The sequence below is a fragment of the Nicotiana tabacum genome, chromosome 15, assembly GCF_000715075.1.
Source record: "Nicotiana tabacum cultivar K326 chromosome 15, ASM71507v2, whole genome shotgun sequence".
NCBI classification, from domain to species: Eukaryota; Viridiplantae; Streptophyta; class Magnoliopsida; order Solanales; family Solanaceae; genus Nicotiana; species Nicotiana tabacum.
In genome coordinates, this window is record NC_134094.1 from 80,001,882 (window position 1) to 80,018,829 (window position 16,948).

Genomic DNA, 16,948 nt, shown 5'->3' on the forward strand with positions numbered 1-16,948 from the left:
CACATCACTAGGGCCAGCAGCATCCTCGACCCCAATAAACAAATCACAGAAGGGGTACTCCCCTTCATGAGACCAGTTTATCTCGAGGGCCCCCAAATCTTGGGCTTCCCGAATCTCCCCTTCGAAAAAGGCAGGGAGAGTGGGAGAGTCTCTGATTACTATTGCCCCAAGCGACTCGCTTGGGGTGTTCTCCTCAATTCGGAGAGCTTCAGGACTGGCCCCGGCCCCTTCTGATATACCCACCGTCTGTTGACTTCGGTGGGAAGCATCTTTGATCTCTGATGATTCGGGGACTCTGCCCGAACCTTCCTCCGATATCTCCTCAGTCCGAGGCAGAGCTTTATAAATCACCATCAATTCAGTTGCCTTTGGGGCATCAATGGTTTTCTTTATTCCAGCACAGAACCATCATTTTCTTCTTCTTATTCTTCTTCGTCTTCATCTCTTAGATGCAGAACTGATTCTACGGTCAAAGGAATGGTATTTGTCACGCCCCAAACCTGGGGGGCGAGACCGGCACCTGGTGCCTCACCTATCCTTGCGTACCAACTTGCGATTAAGGGACTCTGAACATATAATGTCATACTTTGGCCACGGGCCACATTGCAAGACAATTGCGAATGCTGACTAAACATCAATATAATGCTATGCCGACAATGCCGTCATAACTACTACAGCTGGCAAACCAACAAAATATACATAAAAGGCCTACAAGCCCAAAATATTGTACTAACTGACAAGATATGTCTACAAGCATCTACTGATGGATATATTGTGATCGGAACAGGGCCCCGGCCTACTCATATCATATATATATATATATACACAAGATGTAAATAAAGCTCTAGACCCGGCAACTCCGAAGGGCATAGAGCTTACCGATCAAGCTGAACTCAGGCAACACCTAATGAGGAGGTCTACCCGTCTGTCTGTCTGAACCTGAACGCATGAAATGCAGCGTCCCCAGAAAAGGGACGTCAGTACGAAATAATGTACCGAGTATGTAACGTAATATACTGAAAGCTGAAACTGAACTGATAATATAATAACTGAAAGTAACTGGAAGTCATAATCTGAAGATATGCTCACCTGCTGATACTGACTCAACTCTCTCAATATAGTAAGTAAAATAGATGTCCAGCCTTATAAGGCTCGGTATATATAATTTTTCTGCCGTAGTAGGCTCGCTCATATGCGCTCGGCCATACTAGGCTCTGTATCTCGGCCAACTGGTCTCGCTCATAGGCGCTCGGCCACAGTAGGCTCGGTATATAACTTACCATCTGATCAGAGGTTGCCCAATAGGGGCCTGCCCATCGATTATAGCTCGATGGTAATGAAAATACTGTAATATTGTATATATAGACTCTCAACTATCTTGACTGTAAGAAGACAATACTCAAAGAAAATAATACTCAATTAAATATGAAGTCCCGATACGGAGAATACTGTAATTTATGAGACTTGGATAATGTATATAAATTCGGGAGTATGAACTTCTCTTTATGCCTCGTTATCAAACACATGTAATTACGAGATCATGCCAAAATGAAGGAAGGGCTTAGCCTTAATATACCTGAGCTGGTTCTCTTGACAATCCCTCTAATACACGTCAATTGCGACAACATGTAATTGGCAAGATTAGAGTAGGGAAGAATCCGTATGATATTCTTAAGAAAGATTGTACTGTACTCCCTTAGAATCAAAATCTCACGTTGAGATAACATTAGGTAGACTTCCTATGAAATCTTTGAATCAATTTCATTGCTATTGCAACATTAGCTTTGTTGAAGCTTTAAGAATGAGAATTCTATCTGTTAGCTAACTTGGCATCCAACTTGCTGGTCTAATTCTAAAGTGTCAAGCATGCCATAACTCATCATCTAAACCAAGTTATATTACCACTAAAGAAACCAAAATTCAAGGAACATTTCATGTATAAACAAATCATGTTGTGTCTTATGACTCATCATTCATATTGGTGCCACTTTGGCTTAGCTTAATGCCAAGTGGCAGCCCCAACAAGGATCCTTATCCACTCATTTTCTTAATTAACTAGTTAATTCCCCACTAATCTAATAATTAATCCAATTATTCACATAATTAAGAATTATCTCAAATTACTTAAAATACTACTCACTTTTAACACACTTTGTACACCTTACTATTATGGTCATGTGGTACCTTGTATGGTACTAGTCCATAAATACTGGTATTATAGCTCGGGCCGTATTTTATCCTAAAATATCAAACTTCGAAAAATTTATTTTCTTCGATTTGCTTACCCTCTCACCTTCACGAATTTACTCGTCACTTGTTTGAAACAACATAATGCTTTCATTCCCGAACTTATGTCGATTAACTTACGACGAAACATTAACGTACGAAAATGCGGAATGTAACATCTCATTTCCGAGCTTTCATCAATTTACTTATGGTGTACTTTCACGTACGAAAACATGAGGTGTAACAATATTCTTCCTTGTCTTATGAGCCATCCTCGTCTTCGGTTTTGGATCTTCGGAAGCGGAGGCCCTTTTTCTCTTATTATCTTTCACTGGCTTTGGAATAGAGGCCGAAGCCTCTTCCTCAATGGACGAGGGCCTCAAAACCGCATCTTTGCCCACACCTACATACAGGAAAATTGATTTTAAGTATATGGAAAGCATCTCGTTCGAACTACCAAAGATACGAGAAAGGGGCTTACCATGATTTTTGGCCTCCCATCGACCCTTTGACAAATCACGCCATGAGCACTCGGCGTATGTGGAGGTCAAAGCTAGATCTCGTACCCAGTTCTTGAGATCGGGAATTGCACCGTGCATCTAGGGAACCGCTGTATCACAAAAAGGGGATATTAGTGAGAAAAGAAATGAAAGGGCAAAATAGTAGGAGATAACATCAGAATTACACTTACGCTTCATGTTCCACTCCTCGAGAAAAGGCATATTTTCAGTCGGAATCAGGTCTGAAGTCCTTACTCAAATGAACCTGCCCATCCAGCCTCGATCCATGTCCTCGTCTATGCTCGAGAACAGAACCTTGGTAGCCCGACACTAAAGTTTTATTAACCCACTTTGAAAGAGGCGATGGCAGTACAATCAGATGAGATGGTCGAGGGTGAAAGGAATCCCCTCGATTTTGTTCACGAAATAACGGATCAAAATAACTATCCGCCAAAAAGAATGATGGATCTGGCCTAGGGTTATTTGGTATTAATGGTAGAAATCAATAATAACGGGGTCGAGGGGACCTAACGTGAAATGGTAAGTGTATACACTTAAAAACCCTTTCACGTAAGTGGTGATATCTTCTTCAGAAGATGGGAATACTATTTCTTTGTTCTCCCAAATGCAGTCTTTCTTTAGCTGTTTGAGGTGCCTCTCGGTTATCGAACACATATACCTCGATACTGGCTCACATCGCCCGAGAACCGACGAGCCTTTATCGACCTTAAAATCAGGGGTAAGAACGCACGCCCCAGGAACGCACTCCTCAGGCCGTGGCTCTACTAGTGTTTTGTCGGCGGCAGGCTGTGAAGAAGAAGCTTTCTCTTTCTGAGGAATGATTTTTGATGTTTTCGCCATTTTTGGATTTAAAGATCGAGAATAGAAGGAGGTGACAAAGATTTGGTATTTTTGAAGAGGGATTTTGCAGAGAAGAATCACAGATTTTCGAATGAATTCAGAAGGTGTGAGAAAGAAGTTAGAAAATTTAGAGTTTGGAGATGTAAAAGTGATTAAAATGAAAAAAAGGGTTATTTATAGGTAGAGCAATGGCGGTTCAGTTTCAATAATGGCCGACCATCATCTGACATGCATTAAATGCCTAGGTAAACTGAACGGACGAGACAACTATCACGGACATCATGATCGGACTCGATGCAAACGTCAGTATATATCTAATCGAACCGTTGAAAAATTATGTCATTTCTCGCTACATCCTTCCCAAGAAACGAGGGGACTATCTGTATACAGTAAAAACCTGTTAGTCCTTCGTACGAACTGGTCGAAATGGTAATGCATTGGATCGAAGATCACGTTGAGGTCCGAAGTCAGGTCATTAGGCTTCGAGCCCTAGGGACCGATCAATGTCAAGCTCGAATCCAAAATCGAACTATGATGAAGTTATCGAGCTTGCAAGGCAGAGACCGACCAATACTGTCCCCGAATCAATACAAGGCTCCGAATCAGAATCAAGCTCGAGTCATGATCAAGAGCTCGAGTCGATATTGAGCTCGAGACAATATCGAGCCCATAGACAAGAGCCGTTGCAACCGCACTAGGAGAGAGAATCTTGGCAGGAGTTATGGAAAAGCTGATTTATCATGGGTCTCCCACTATATATTTTTAATTGTATCTAAAGTAGGATCCCTCCACTATAAATGGGTTGATTATTATTTCTATAGGGATCAAGTTTTGCATACACTATAACTCAGATATCAAACATTCCTATATTGAAGAATTATCCTTATTAAACTTCATAGATTGATTCATCTTGCTTAATCCATAAATCATCTTCTTTCCAACTTTGATTATTTTTCATTCTTTACAGTCAATATTCGATATTTCTATTAATCCTTACGATTTGTGTCAAGTTATATCACATACCCTTAGAACTACGTACAAATTCAACTCTATCCGTTTTTTCGGTAAACAGTTATGTAGAATGTTACATAGTTACTTGCACTGATCATGTATTGGAGGGAGGAGTCCTCTCGTATTTCAGCAATATTCCTTTTGTAATTTAGCATATGAATCATTAGCATCAATTGTCATCACACTCAGTGGCGGACCCAGGATTTTTACCAAGCGGGTTCAAAATACAAAAAAATAAATATACAAAAGCGTCAACAAAATAAATTATTAAAATAATACAGAGAACATAATTACTTGCACTGATCATGTATCAGAGGGAGGAGTCCTCTCGTATTTCAGCAATATTCCTTTTGTAATTTAGCATATGAATCATTACCATCAACTGTCATCACACTCAGTGGTAGACCCAGGATTTTAACCAAGCGGGTTCAAAATATAAAAAAATAAATATACAAAAGCGTCAACCAAATAAATTATTAAAATGATGCAGAGAACAGAGGGGAAAAAGTGTTGTATATAGGGGGGAAATACCATATGTAGCTGACTAGGTTCGAACTCTTGACATCCCAGAAATCTTGAACCCACTTTGCCAATGGGCTAGACAATGCTTTTGTGTTAAGCAGGGTCAACAAACGATATATAGCAGCATTTTCTTGAAGAAAGGTAAAATATATCTATATACGCAGTGTTATTTTTCGACGAAGCGGGTTCATATGAACCCTCTTGACCCCACGTGGGTCCGTCCCTGATCACACTTTGGAGGCTAAGGTGTATGTCCTCCTCCGTGTACTTTTATTTGTTAATATATGCACTGGTTAGAGATATTCTAACCCCTTCGGCAAAAAGAAAAGAAAAAAGATATTTTAATTCCCTCCACCCTGCCCCACCCCAACCACCAAGGTGGATCTTTTGTCTAAAAGAAAATCATACACACTAAATATAATGAGATAAGAACTAACTTGCCTTTAAGGTGATATAAACACTCAATTTAACATAAAGAGATTTGTGAGCTTCAAACTTTAGCTAGTTTAGTAAAGTATTAATAGTAATCACCGATTTAAAAAAATAAAACAATAATCATATATTGCTACTCTCCGTAGGTATAACTCTTAATGCACTTATAAATTGAATTATATTTACAATAATCGATCTGTTATCCTTTCGTACATTCATTTCTTCAATTATTATGAGTCGCCAAGTGATATAGATGTGATCAAGCTTATTGTATACATCTTATGTGTAATTTTAAATGTATAAAATTTATTTTAAAAAGTAGAAGTCAACATGCAACTTTAAACTGACATGTAATGTAAATATTTGCCTCTTTTGGTTTTGAAAATATATCCGTACACACATATGTCGTCTAGTACCGAGTATTTATTTTCCTTCTTAATAAGACTCGGTGCCGTTTCGTCCACTTTTCCTTGATAATAATCCTCTTTTGAACTCAAAATCAGAACTTTGATCCTTTGCACTTGCGATTTGCTTACTCTCTCGATTTCACTTTCTCTGAACCAGCAAAGCCCTATTTCTAAAGCTATATATGGCTCAATCCAGCGATAATGTAAGTTCAGCTCTTTCCTTTATTCTTTTTTTTTCTCAGATTAAGCGTTCATCTAAGTGCATATGTTGTTACTTTAATTCAATTGATGTTAATGCTTGCTAAGTTTCAGGTTGTTGGAGTTGATAACACTTTTCGGAAAAAATTCGATAAAGAAGAGTATTTGCAGCGTGCTCGTGAACGTGAAGAGAAGGTTTTTTTTCTTAATCCCTATGATAAATTGCTGCACGTCTTGCTTATTTTTTAGCTTTGCTTTACTGGTTTATTTAAATTCCTCTTAAATTGATGTTGGGTTATTTACAATTTTGTGTAGGAGACGGAGGGAAAGAAATCCAAGTGTAAGACAATTGCTTCCTCACTTCTCATCATTCTATTTTATTTAATTCCTGGATTCATAGAGCATTAAAATCCTAATGGGAGCTTAAACATTTTAACAATCAAATCAATGAATCAACTGTACCTCAATACTGAATTATTCCAAATTAGGTAGGGTCGGTTATATGAATCATTTATAACCATGAATTCCTTATATCCATTCTACTCTATCAAGATCCAGTAATCGGGAGATTTATCATAGTTAGATAATTTATATGCTGCTATCTCCCACCAGTGCTGGTGGGAGGTAGCACGTACCCAGTGGAATAGTCGAGGTGCGCTAAAGGTGGTCCAGACATACACCACCATAATAAATAAATAAATCAGATCATTTAAACGTGTATTGTCAATTTTGTGAAACTCTCTTCCTTTATTTGGACTTAGGACTGACTATCATTGTGAAACTCACATAGACGGAGTTGATATTAAACATCATACATTAGTAAAAGTGTACAATTATCGATGCAGCAAGAGGACCTCCAGTACAAAGGAAGCCCTTGAAACAAAGGGATTATCAAGTCGACCTTGAATCTCGCTTGGGAAAGACTCAGGTTAGCAACTCTATTATCCTTTTCATCCCTCCCTGTGTTTAGTTTTTACTATGGTGTGTTCGGTTATCAGCGAAAATTTAATATTTTTATTGAATGGAGCATTTACTTTGAAGATTTGGTGTATTCTTGTCTATGAAGTTCTGCATCCTGTGAGAAATATCAGTCAGAAAGATCATAGTACAACAGGTTTTGTAAATTAGACGAGCTGTTTTTTTGGTTTGGGTGTAATTTTTCAGACAACTTCAAGATTTTAGATATCTTTCATAATCTAATGTCACTTGAAGCTCCAATGGTTTGAATATATGATGGATAATACCTTTTATTTCCATTTTCAAGCTACTGTGAAACCACAGCTCACTCAATTGGAATGGAGAATAGTTGTGGCGTCTAGTGGTTTTCAGCTATCATTTTTTCATAGTGTTGAAGGGGAGCCTTGGAGCAACTGTAAAGTTGTCCCCGTGTGACCTATAGTTCACGGGTTCGAGCCGTGGAAGCAGCCACTAAAGCTGGCATTAGGGTAGGCTGTCTATATCGCACCCCTTGGGTATGGCCCTTCCCCGGATCTTGCGTGAACGCGGGATGCCTTGTGCACCGGGCTGCCCTTTTTATTTTTTCATAGTGTTGTAGTTCTGTTCAGATTTTGGTTAATCTTAATGAAAGTCAATAGTATTTTCCCAAATTCTCTTCCCCCCCCCCCCACCCCCCCTCCAGCCCCCTCCCACTATTATAGAGATCTGAAATTGTTTTGTTGTTGACATAGGAATCAGTATCTTCTTAACAGCTGGTAGGTTAAACATAGATTTAAAAGGAGAGTTATTGAGATTTGGGACTACGAGGAATGTCACTCCACTTCCTTTTATCTTTTTTCTTTTTGACAGTTTCAATTAAATCAGAAAAGAGACACAGAAGCCTGAACCTCGTATAAAACCTTGCTAGTGATTATCTCTAAAAGTTTAAGACTAGAGAAGATAAACATAAAAAAATCTACCAAAAGATAATTATCTTTTGAGATCCGTACATTCTCCAAATTTGAAGAGCAAAATACGATTGAATTCGTTTCAGGTTCATTATGCTTTCTAAATCCCTGCTTGTTGTCTCCACCTAATTATCGCAGAAAGACACAAGTGATGTGTTCCTTGGATTTGTTTCTTCTCCTAAACAGATCTTACCAATAGATTGACAAAATTTGGACATAGAGGAGCATCTCCTGCTTATAGTGGCAATGCTAGTTTGATCTTACTAGAAAATATTTTCCATTTCTATATATATTCTTACTAAGCAATATTGACAATGGAAGAATGTGAAACTCAACTTGTTTAGCATTAAAGCATAGAAAGGTTAAGGAAGTTAGTTTTCCTGCCTTTTCCTTGTATCATTGGGAGGAAAGTCTAGTTTCCTCACTGATTTTTTGTCCAGTCAAAATTAAAAGCTTTTCTCCGTATTAAGTTGCACAAAGTTCTAGGGAAGTAATAAGAGCCTTACCTTTCCCTATGTCATGGCCAACTTAATTCCCTTTCCCTATGTATGGCCAACTTAATTCCCCAGTCTTTCCCAAAATAAAAAGGTATGAACAACTTTTTTCTTCAATTGATCACCATTTTTGTGTCATGGCTTTTGTTACACCGGTTAAACAAAAAACTGACCCCATGAAATCTACCTTTTACCAATTCAATAGTTTTATGTGCAGTGATGAACACTTAGCTAATTTTTGTGGGAAAAATATCTTTTTTTGTTTTTTGGTAATGGGAAAAATATCATATATCAAGGTGAATAGGAGGGGCTTAAGCAGTTTAAAACTGTAAATTGATCCCTGGCATCCCCTACACTTTTGATACAAAGAAGACCTCTCACCATAGAGAAAAGTGAGCAACAAAGAACCAACTATCAGTTGTCCCTTGCATTGCAGAACAAGCTTAATTATGGTCTCTTCAGATACACAAATGAAGGAACAGCAGATGCTTTTGATAAAAAGGAACATCAGTTAACATGCAGAACATCAGTTAACATGCAGAACATCAGTTAACATGCATCTAAGTTGCTCGGATACGGGTGCGGATCTAGAGGTCGGATCCTTCGAGATGTAAATTCTAAGATTCGGGGATATGGATCCTAGTACGGACACGGGTGCTTGGTTCAGGCTAAAAATAATTTAAAAAATAAAAATATATAAAATATCTCTAAATTATGAGAAATTTTATGGAATACTTACGTGTAGCTTGTAAAGTGTGGATTTTTTTTTCTTCTCAAGTTGTAGATAAGTAAAGGATTGATTTGCTAGATAACGTATGCTATTTTTTTCAAATTTTACCCTAGTTTTGGTGCTGATTTCGGGAATCAAATTGTATCTCGTCTCGAATTTTTCCGTCCGTCGTGGTCAAAGTACCCAAAATTGTTTGACCATATCCGGTACGGACCCCATACCCACACCCATACTAGTGTCGTGTCGACACGGGTGCGACACCTAAACTGCCGTGTCGGAGCAACTTAGACATGCATACCTTTTTATTTTGGACATTTTGCCATTAAAGTATTCTCACTCAGGGAAGAATAGCAGCATCATGGGGTCCATCAGATATGCACACGTTTTTCATGGAAGGATTTATTAGCGGCAGGAGGAAAAACTGTAGTTATTGCCTCATTGATGTCTCTGTTCCTTGCGGTTGAGTTAAGGAGATAGGCTAAGCTGTAGGTGGGATACATTTGGTTCTTTGTAGTTGACATAGGAGTTCGGGCTCCTAACTTTCATTATAATATTAAGTGATTCACTTTACATCTAGATACTGATTTTCCAAAATTTCAGTCCATCTCCTGGTTTCTTTTGTGTCCTCTTTGTTGGGGCGGCGGAGCGTTGAAATAGAGCATGGTCAAAACCCTACCTTTATTTGAGTTTCTCTTTCACGTCTTTGTAGTGGTACAGATTGACGATCGTATGGTGCAAAACCCCCCCCCCCCCCCCCCCAAAAAAAAAAAAGAAGAAAAAATCTTCTTTTCTTGGATCTCGTTACGTGCTAATGTGCTTTTACTTTTTGTAGTCAATTTCTTCCTGTTGAAATGAATTTTTCAGTTTGCTAACTTCTACAAATTTTTCATGTAGAACTTACCTGTTCATTATCCCTTTTCTGGCAGGTGGTTACTCCAATTGCACCCCTTAGTCAGCAGGTATTGTCCGATGAAATCCTCATTTGTGTGTCTGGATGTATGCCTTTTCTATTTTTTGGTTGATAATGAAGCATGGACATGTTCCATTCTTTGGAATAATTAGTACTATAGACAAGAAAATCTGATGCAACTATGTTGGTAGATTGGCACTCTTTTCTGTAGTGCTGGCATCCCATCTTTATACTTCCTGTCCTTTTGCAGTCCTAAACTTCTTTCCACCCTTTTCAGCTTTCTTACTGGACTCTTTTGTCTTGTAGTTAGCTGAAAGTTAGGCCAAGGTACTTCAAATTGGTTTCATCATTGAAGAATTTGTCCAATCTGGAGATTGAATTTTGAACTGATAGCTCCCTAATCTCCTTAGTACTGATTTATATAAATTCTTTGTTCATCTACTCCATTCACGTTGCTAAAATTGGATCCTGTCTCCCCTTGCAAACTGTTACTCGGTTCATGTACCCTACAGTTCTTCTCATAAAATAAATCCCATCTTTGGGGTAATACACCTGCCTACAAGAAATTTATAATATCTTGTGGACGTTGAATTGTTGAGGAACATCTATTGAGAGTTGGACGATTCCTTAGTGGTTTTTCTGTAGTTTTATGCTGTCCCTGTTTCTGGCCCTTTCCTAACCAGCTTGTTCATTGTAGCTGAAAAAAGTATAAGTGTATAGGGAATACTTTGAGGATAAAAAGCTTGGTAATGATTCTTATATGCTTGTCATGACTCAATTTGTAATTTTGTCATACAGTAGTGGCAAGAAGATGTATCCCTTACGTAAAATGATGTTTTCTGTTGCATTGCAGGCTGGATACTTTTGCCGAGTTTGTGAATGTGTAGTAAAGGATTCTGCAAACTACTTGGACCATATCAATGGGAAGAAGCGTATGTTATATGGCCACAAGTTACCTTCTCACTTGTTGCTATGATTTTGCCTTCGAGATCTTTTTTTGTTGAAGGCTTGCTGCCAAGGATTTACACTCAGTTGTTCATTCTTTTCTTTTCAGATCAACGAGCATTGGGTATGTCTATGCGGGTAGAACGAGCCTCGCTGGAGCAGGTAGGCTGATCTATATGTCTTGCAAGAGAGTATAGTTTCGGCAGTTCCATAGACACCAGGAGTACGCTTAAAAATTTACATTCAGTTTAATGCATGTCATATCATAACTGAAGTAAAGAGAGAAATTCCACACCAACTAACCACTACCAAAATGAAAAGGGATAGCTTTACTAAGCATAACTTTCTGTAGAAGTGACTAATGTGTCATCCATCTTTCATTTAGTTGCTTGGTACCCAGAGTTTTATGTCATTATCTTTGTAGGTTTTCTGCACTCTCCAGAAAGATTCAAACGAACTCACTGTAACCCGGGAAGAGGCACATCTTTTCCACCTTGTGAGGAGAGATAGTCCCTTCAAACTTTTAACTGTCCCACAATTTTGAGATTCTGCAACTTCTAGATGTGGAAGTTTGCCCGCATTCCTGCAGAATGGCGTTTAACAAGTCCTTTTGGGGGAAGGGAGTACCATCGCACAGCGAAGATGGTTCTCCTTTCTTGCTTTGGCACAAATTAATGGCTAATTGCTACAGGTCTAGAGGTTATTTCCCCCCTCCACTCCTAAGAGAGGGGAATAAAGTAAGGACTTGAATTTACTTGAAAATGTACTCGGATGATGTTAGTTACACTTGCCAAAAAAATAAAAAGGAAAAAGAAAAAAGGATGTCATAGTGTTGTCAAAGGCTCGCTTAAGTCCTGACGCTAGGTGCAAAGCAGGTTGAGCGCTTCGCCTAGGGGTTAAGGCATACCCCTCACCACCGATGGGCTTTGTCCTTATTATGAGATGCTAAAGAATAAATATTTCACATAATTGTAAATTTTTTAATTCCTTTGTCCATCTAATTGTTATTTATGTATTATTATTATAGAATCAAGTATGCAGTATTTTATTTTAATTCTTCAATTGCGCATTTCTTCATTAAACTCCGCTTTAATTGCACTTTGCACTTAAAATCTCAACATACCTTAGCTTTTTGTGCTTTTCACTTTTGATAACACTGGGATGCTAGTTACATAAGTAGGGGACTGTGTGACCTTGAGTGGAGCTAATGGAAACGTGACATATCAATCAGTGGCGGAGCTAGAATCTTGAACGCGGGTTCGGCCGAATCCAGTAGCTTTTGCTCAAACAGTGTATTTGTGTAAAAAAATTCATTAAATATGTAGAAATATTAAATTTAAAACCCAGTTAGTAGCTCTTAAAATTGTTGTTCTAATTTCCAGAACCCATAAGGTTGAAATTCAGGTTCCGCCTCTGATATCAGTTTCATCCAATGTCTAAAAAACTTGTCCATAGGGTGTGCTGTTAGAGGGCACAGATGAAGATATCAACAAGAGAGGGATAGCCTAATGGGAAGTGCCTTCTGCATCCAATCATAGGTTGGGGGTTTGAGCCAGAACAAAGTGGGAAAAGTCACTGTTTGGCTCCTGGATGGGGCAGTGAGGTTTACCATTTCGAGAGAGGAAAGAAGGGGCAGAGTGGAAATTCAAGTGGTCCTTGCTTTATGTCGGAGGTTTAGATGATAAGATTCCACGTCTGAAGTTTTTACTTTTTAATACTACTATTTTTTAACTTCTTTCTTTTTTTAAGAATTAAATTTTGATTGCATTCCTTAGTTGTATTATTGATATGTCTAAATTGCTTGATATCATGATTTTCAGGTTCAACAACGATTTGAATCGCTCAAGAAGCGGAAAGATACGGGGAGCTTCACTGTTCAAGGTAAGGAGTTTTAAATAATCAGTCCCCCAGAATATTGATTGGTTATGCATTTGCTAAGACGAATGTGTAATAATAGCAAAGCTCATTGGCTGTTGCTTCTTTGTTTAGTAGCACAGCATGTACTTGCTTTGTATTATGTTATTTCAGTTTTTGTTTCTTTATGACAGCTCTATTTTAGCTTACTAGACACAAAGACGGGACTGCTATTTACCATCTTTTGTTTCTTTCTAGATTTTGATGAGCGGCTGCTGAAACAACAGCAGGAAGAGGAAGAACGGAAAAGACAACGACGAGAAAAGAAGAAAGAGAAAAAGGTATGTAGCTCCATGAAAGCTTGTTTTGAACGATAAGCTTGATAAACTTTGATCCAGATATCATGAAGGGCTAAGTTGCTCGGACACGGGTGGAGGTGTCCGACACGGGTGTGGATCTAGAGGTCGGATCTTTCGAGATGTAAATTCTAAGATTCGGGGATACGGATCCTAGTACAGATACGGGTGCGTGGATCCGGCTAAAAATAATCCAAAAAAATAGAAAACATAAATGTATCTCTAAATTATAAGAAAAAGTAAAGTGTGGATTTTTTGTCATTCTCAAGTTGTAGATAAGTAAAGGTGATTTCCTAGAAGCTATGCTATTTTGTTCAAATTTACCCTAGTTTTGGTTCTGATTCCGGGAATCAGATTGTATCTTGTCTCGAATTTTTCCATCCGTCGTGGTCAAAGTACCTAAAATGTTTGACCAGATCTGGTACGGATCTCATACCCATACTCATACTAGTGTCGTGCTGACACAGGTGCGGCACCTAAACTGCCGTGTCGGAGCAACTTAGATGAAGGGAGAATGTGGATTACAAACTCTCTCTCTCGTATCTCTCTCTAATTAAACTTTGTTTGTTGGATAATTTGTTGACTTGTATTTCTACCCAGAAAGAGAAGGCTGCAGAGGATGAACCCCAAATAGACCCTGATGTTGCAGCCATGATGGGATTTGGGGGGTTCGGGTCTTCGAAAAAATGATCCCTTTAGCCATCCATCTCATGCTAGAGCATTACTTGATCTGCCTACTCTGCTGAGGCCAGTAATTGTTGTGTTTTTGAAATCGTTCAAAATGTAACAGATGGAAATGCCTCTTGATGCAGCCAGGACAGTTTGTCAAAATAGCCTTCCGAAGTTTCTGACCAAATGATTGTGACTATGCATAGCCTTTTCAACTGTTCATTGCTGATTTCACATGTCTCAAATTTCTGTATTTAGAATTTTGCCAAATTGTAGTCGTTTCTTGTTGGATACATTGCTATATTTCCCAACAGAACCTTACTAAAATACACTAAAAAAGGATTCTTTTTTGTCAAATCTTTTGAACCTTACCTTTTCTTGTTATCCCACATAGATAAATCTGAATGGACAAATTGATTACCCATAAGTATATAAATATCATTGCCTGATTGATCTAAGTTCTTGCAATATATTACCATTGTTAGTTACCCTCGCCGTGCGTGAATCCCTACCGAAAAAAATTCTATTCTTGTCACGCTACAATATGACTTACTTGAGTAACACAGCTCCTAATCATCTCCAACATAAATATAATTACCCCAAACATATACCCAAAATTGTATTCGACCATCAACACATAATGGCATTCAATTAGCACGTTTTGAGCATGAAAATTTTGAAGTGTTCTTGCAATCAACCAAAAGGAGGGAAAATATTTTTCAAAACTTTTTTTATTACCTCTACCCCATCAACCTCCACCGCTCTCGCCCTCGCCCCCGCCCTTGCCTAGCGGTGGCAAAATTGATAAATCAATAGTTATCCATCCATATTATCCATTTAAAATAAAGATAACCAATAGGTTTAACTTTTACATTTATAAAGACTCGAGGAATTCTCCCAAAAGTGATCATCTTCCATAAGCCATGGATAATATGGATATCTATATTATCCGCCGGTTAACCCATTTTCTATTAATATTAAATATGGATTGGATTGATATTTTATCCGTTTTTTTCATGATCCGTTTTCGACCTGCCCATATCCGAATCGATCGTTTGCCACCCTTACCCCTACCCAACCCCACCCCTACACCCTAGCCCCCTTAAACATTTCATCTCCCATTATATTTGCCTAAATTACATATTTTCAAAATAAACATTTTCTACCCACTATCCAAACACTAAACAATATTTTACGAATAAAGTTTTTACCGAGCATGGGACTCGGAAAAATATTTTTCAGGAAAATATTTTCTAAGGAAAACAATTTACTTCATACCAAAGAAACCCTTAGTGTTACCAAAAAAAAAAAAAAAAAGACACCCTTAGTGAATGTCGTTTTTCACTCTTAATGTTGTATTTGGTATGCCAAGAATTGTTTGCATCTTTTGGTGTGGGTTATTGTCACATACCAAACATCTTCACCACAAAAGTAACAATGAATAGCGCATATGAGAACTGCCTGTTGGGGTTAAAAGTATCTCATTTGATGCATAGAAAAAACTGAATAATGATCACAAGCGCAACAAAGATGGGGTGATTTATGGTAAGATTTGTCATATTTTTATTTTATCTTTACGTTGTTAAAAGGTTGGGACTTCTAAAAAACCCCTTCACGAAAAGAGAAGTATAATCTTCAAACTCGGAGAGAGAGAGAGAGTGTCTACAAAAGAGAACCAAAAAAGTAATGAGCAAACTGTTAGAAGCAGATTAATACCAATGAAAAAATTACAGCTGAATTTATTTAAATAAAAACCAGACAGATATTTTGTCTGAATAAGGAGCTTGTTGGGTTTCGATTTTTGTCTAAAATTTCATAACCTTAACCTTTAAGATTGTAAAAAGTGGAGATGCGGGGTATCGATCCCCGTACCTCTCGCATGCTAAGCGAGCGCTCTACCATCTGAGCTACATCCCCAAGTGCTCTATTTGTTGTAACAATATAATAAGTTTTATGTGTAAAATTTCTAGGATTGCGACTTTTGCTGAACCATCCTTCGTGATAATCTATATATACATATATATATATATATATATATATAAAAGAGGAAAAAAGAATGTTCAAGACACAGACTAGGAAATGTATTTATCTAATTTCTCAGTTTTTTGGGGATTTCCTCTCATTTCAATACAATACTTTATTTTTTCTTTATTTTATTTATTATAAGAATCACAACAGTTAACTTCCGTAACTGCCCAGACTAAACTCAATAGTTATATCGGTTAAGGATAAAAAAATAAATGCCGCTTCAATCTTCTCTGAACGCTACTCTATATATTATCTCTTCCCCTTCCCAGTAATTAACAGTTACTACTATTAATATGTACTAATGTTACACCGGTTGAAATTCTGCCAAAAAACGCATATGCATGGACTATATTGCTCCCTCTTTCATTTATTGTGAGTCGAGATGGGGAACGGCGTTCATTGGAGTTTCTATGGGAGGCTGACAAAGAATTTTATAGTTCTCTTCGTTCTTATACTCACAAATTCAAGTGATGTGCATCTGTTTCTTAGTTATTCCCAGTATTTTTTGTGAAGCTCCAGATGTTGTTGGTGTATTAGAAATCTTGGTGTGCTTTTCATTTGATATGTTTGAATTATAGTTTTTCTTCCTCTAAAGATGGATAACTATGTTTTAGAAGATGTACATATAATTAACTGCGATATAAAATTAAACCAAGTTACATAGTAATATATTGTTTTAAGTTATGCAAATTTCTACCATGAAGATCAGCAAAGTAAAATCATAATTTTCAATGTATTTATTGATTTGATCTTCCTTTCGCCTGGAATAACCTTTCACTTGGAAGTTGGAGCAGTTGGGATAAATCAATTGATTTATGGAATCTAATAGGAGGCCTGAGTGTTCTCTGAAGAAGGTGATCATAACTCAGTCTCATCTTCTAGCCATTTGCAATATAGCTGC

General features: G+C 37.8%; 1 protein-coding gene and 1 non-coding gene across 2 annotated transcripts; one reads left to right on the top strand and one right to left on the bottom strand.

Annotated features, from left to right (window-relative positions):
* The first annotated feature begins 5,996 nt into the window (after window positions 1-5,996).
* On the top strand, window positions 5,997-14,272 carry LOC107814167 (uncharacterized). The gene is made up of 10 exons (XM_016639519.2): window positions 5,997-6,162; window positions 6,272-6,352; window positions 6,473-6,497; window positions 7,003-7,085; window positions 10,212-10,244; window positions 11,049-11,127; window positions 11,250-11,302; window positions 12,961-13,021; window positions 13,253-13,335; window positions 13,951-14,272. The coding sequence occupies exons 1-10, from the start codon at window positions 6,142-6,144 to the stop codon at window positions 14,038-14,040; spliced, it is 609 nt and encodes a 202-aa protein (XP_016495005.1). The 5' UTR covers window positions 5,997-6,141; the 3' UTR covers window positions 14,041-14,272.
* Window positions 14,273-15,863: 1,591 nt separating this feature from the next.
* On the bottom strand, window positions 15,864-15,936 carry TRNAA-AGC (transfer RNA alanine (anticodon AGC)). Its single transcript has one exon. It is a non-coding gene; the product is annotated as a tRNA-Ala (tRNA).
* Window positions 15,937-16,948: the final 1,012 nt, after the last annotated feature.

Bases quoted from the DNA above. Each gene is read 5' to 3' on its own strand.
- LOC107814167 (XM_016639519.2), top strand. From the start codon at position 6,142: ATGGCTCAATCCAGCGATAAT. The intron at 6,498-7,002 runs GTAAGACAATTG...TTATCGATGCAG, and splicing joins GGAGGGAAAGAAATCCAAGT to CAAGAGGACCTCCAGTACAA. The intron at 10,245-11,048 runs GTATTGTCCGAT...GTTGCATTGCAG, and splicing joins TTGCACCCCTTAGTCAGCAG to GCTGGATACTTTTGCCGAGT.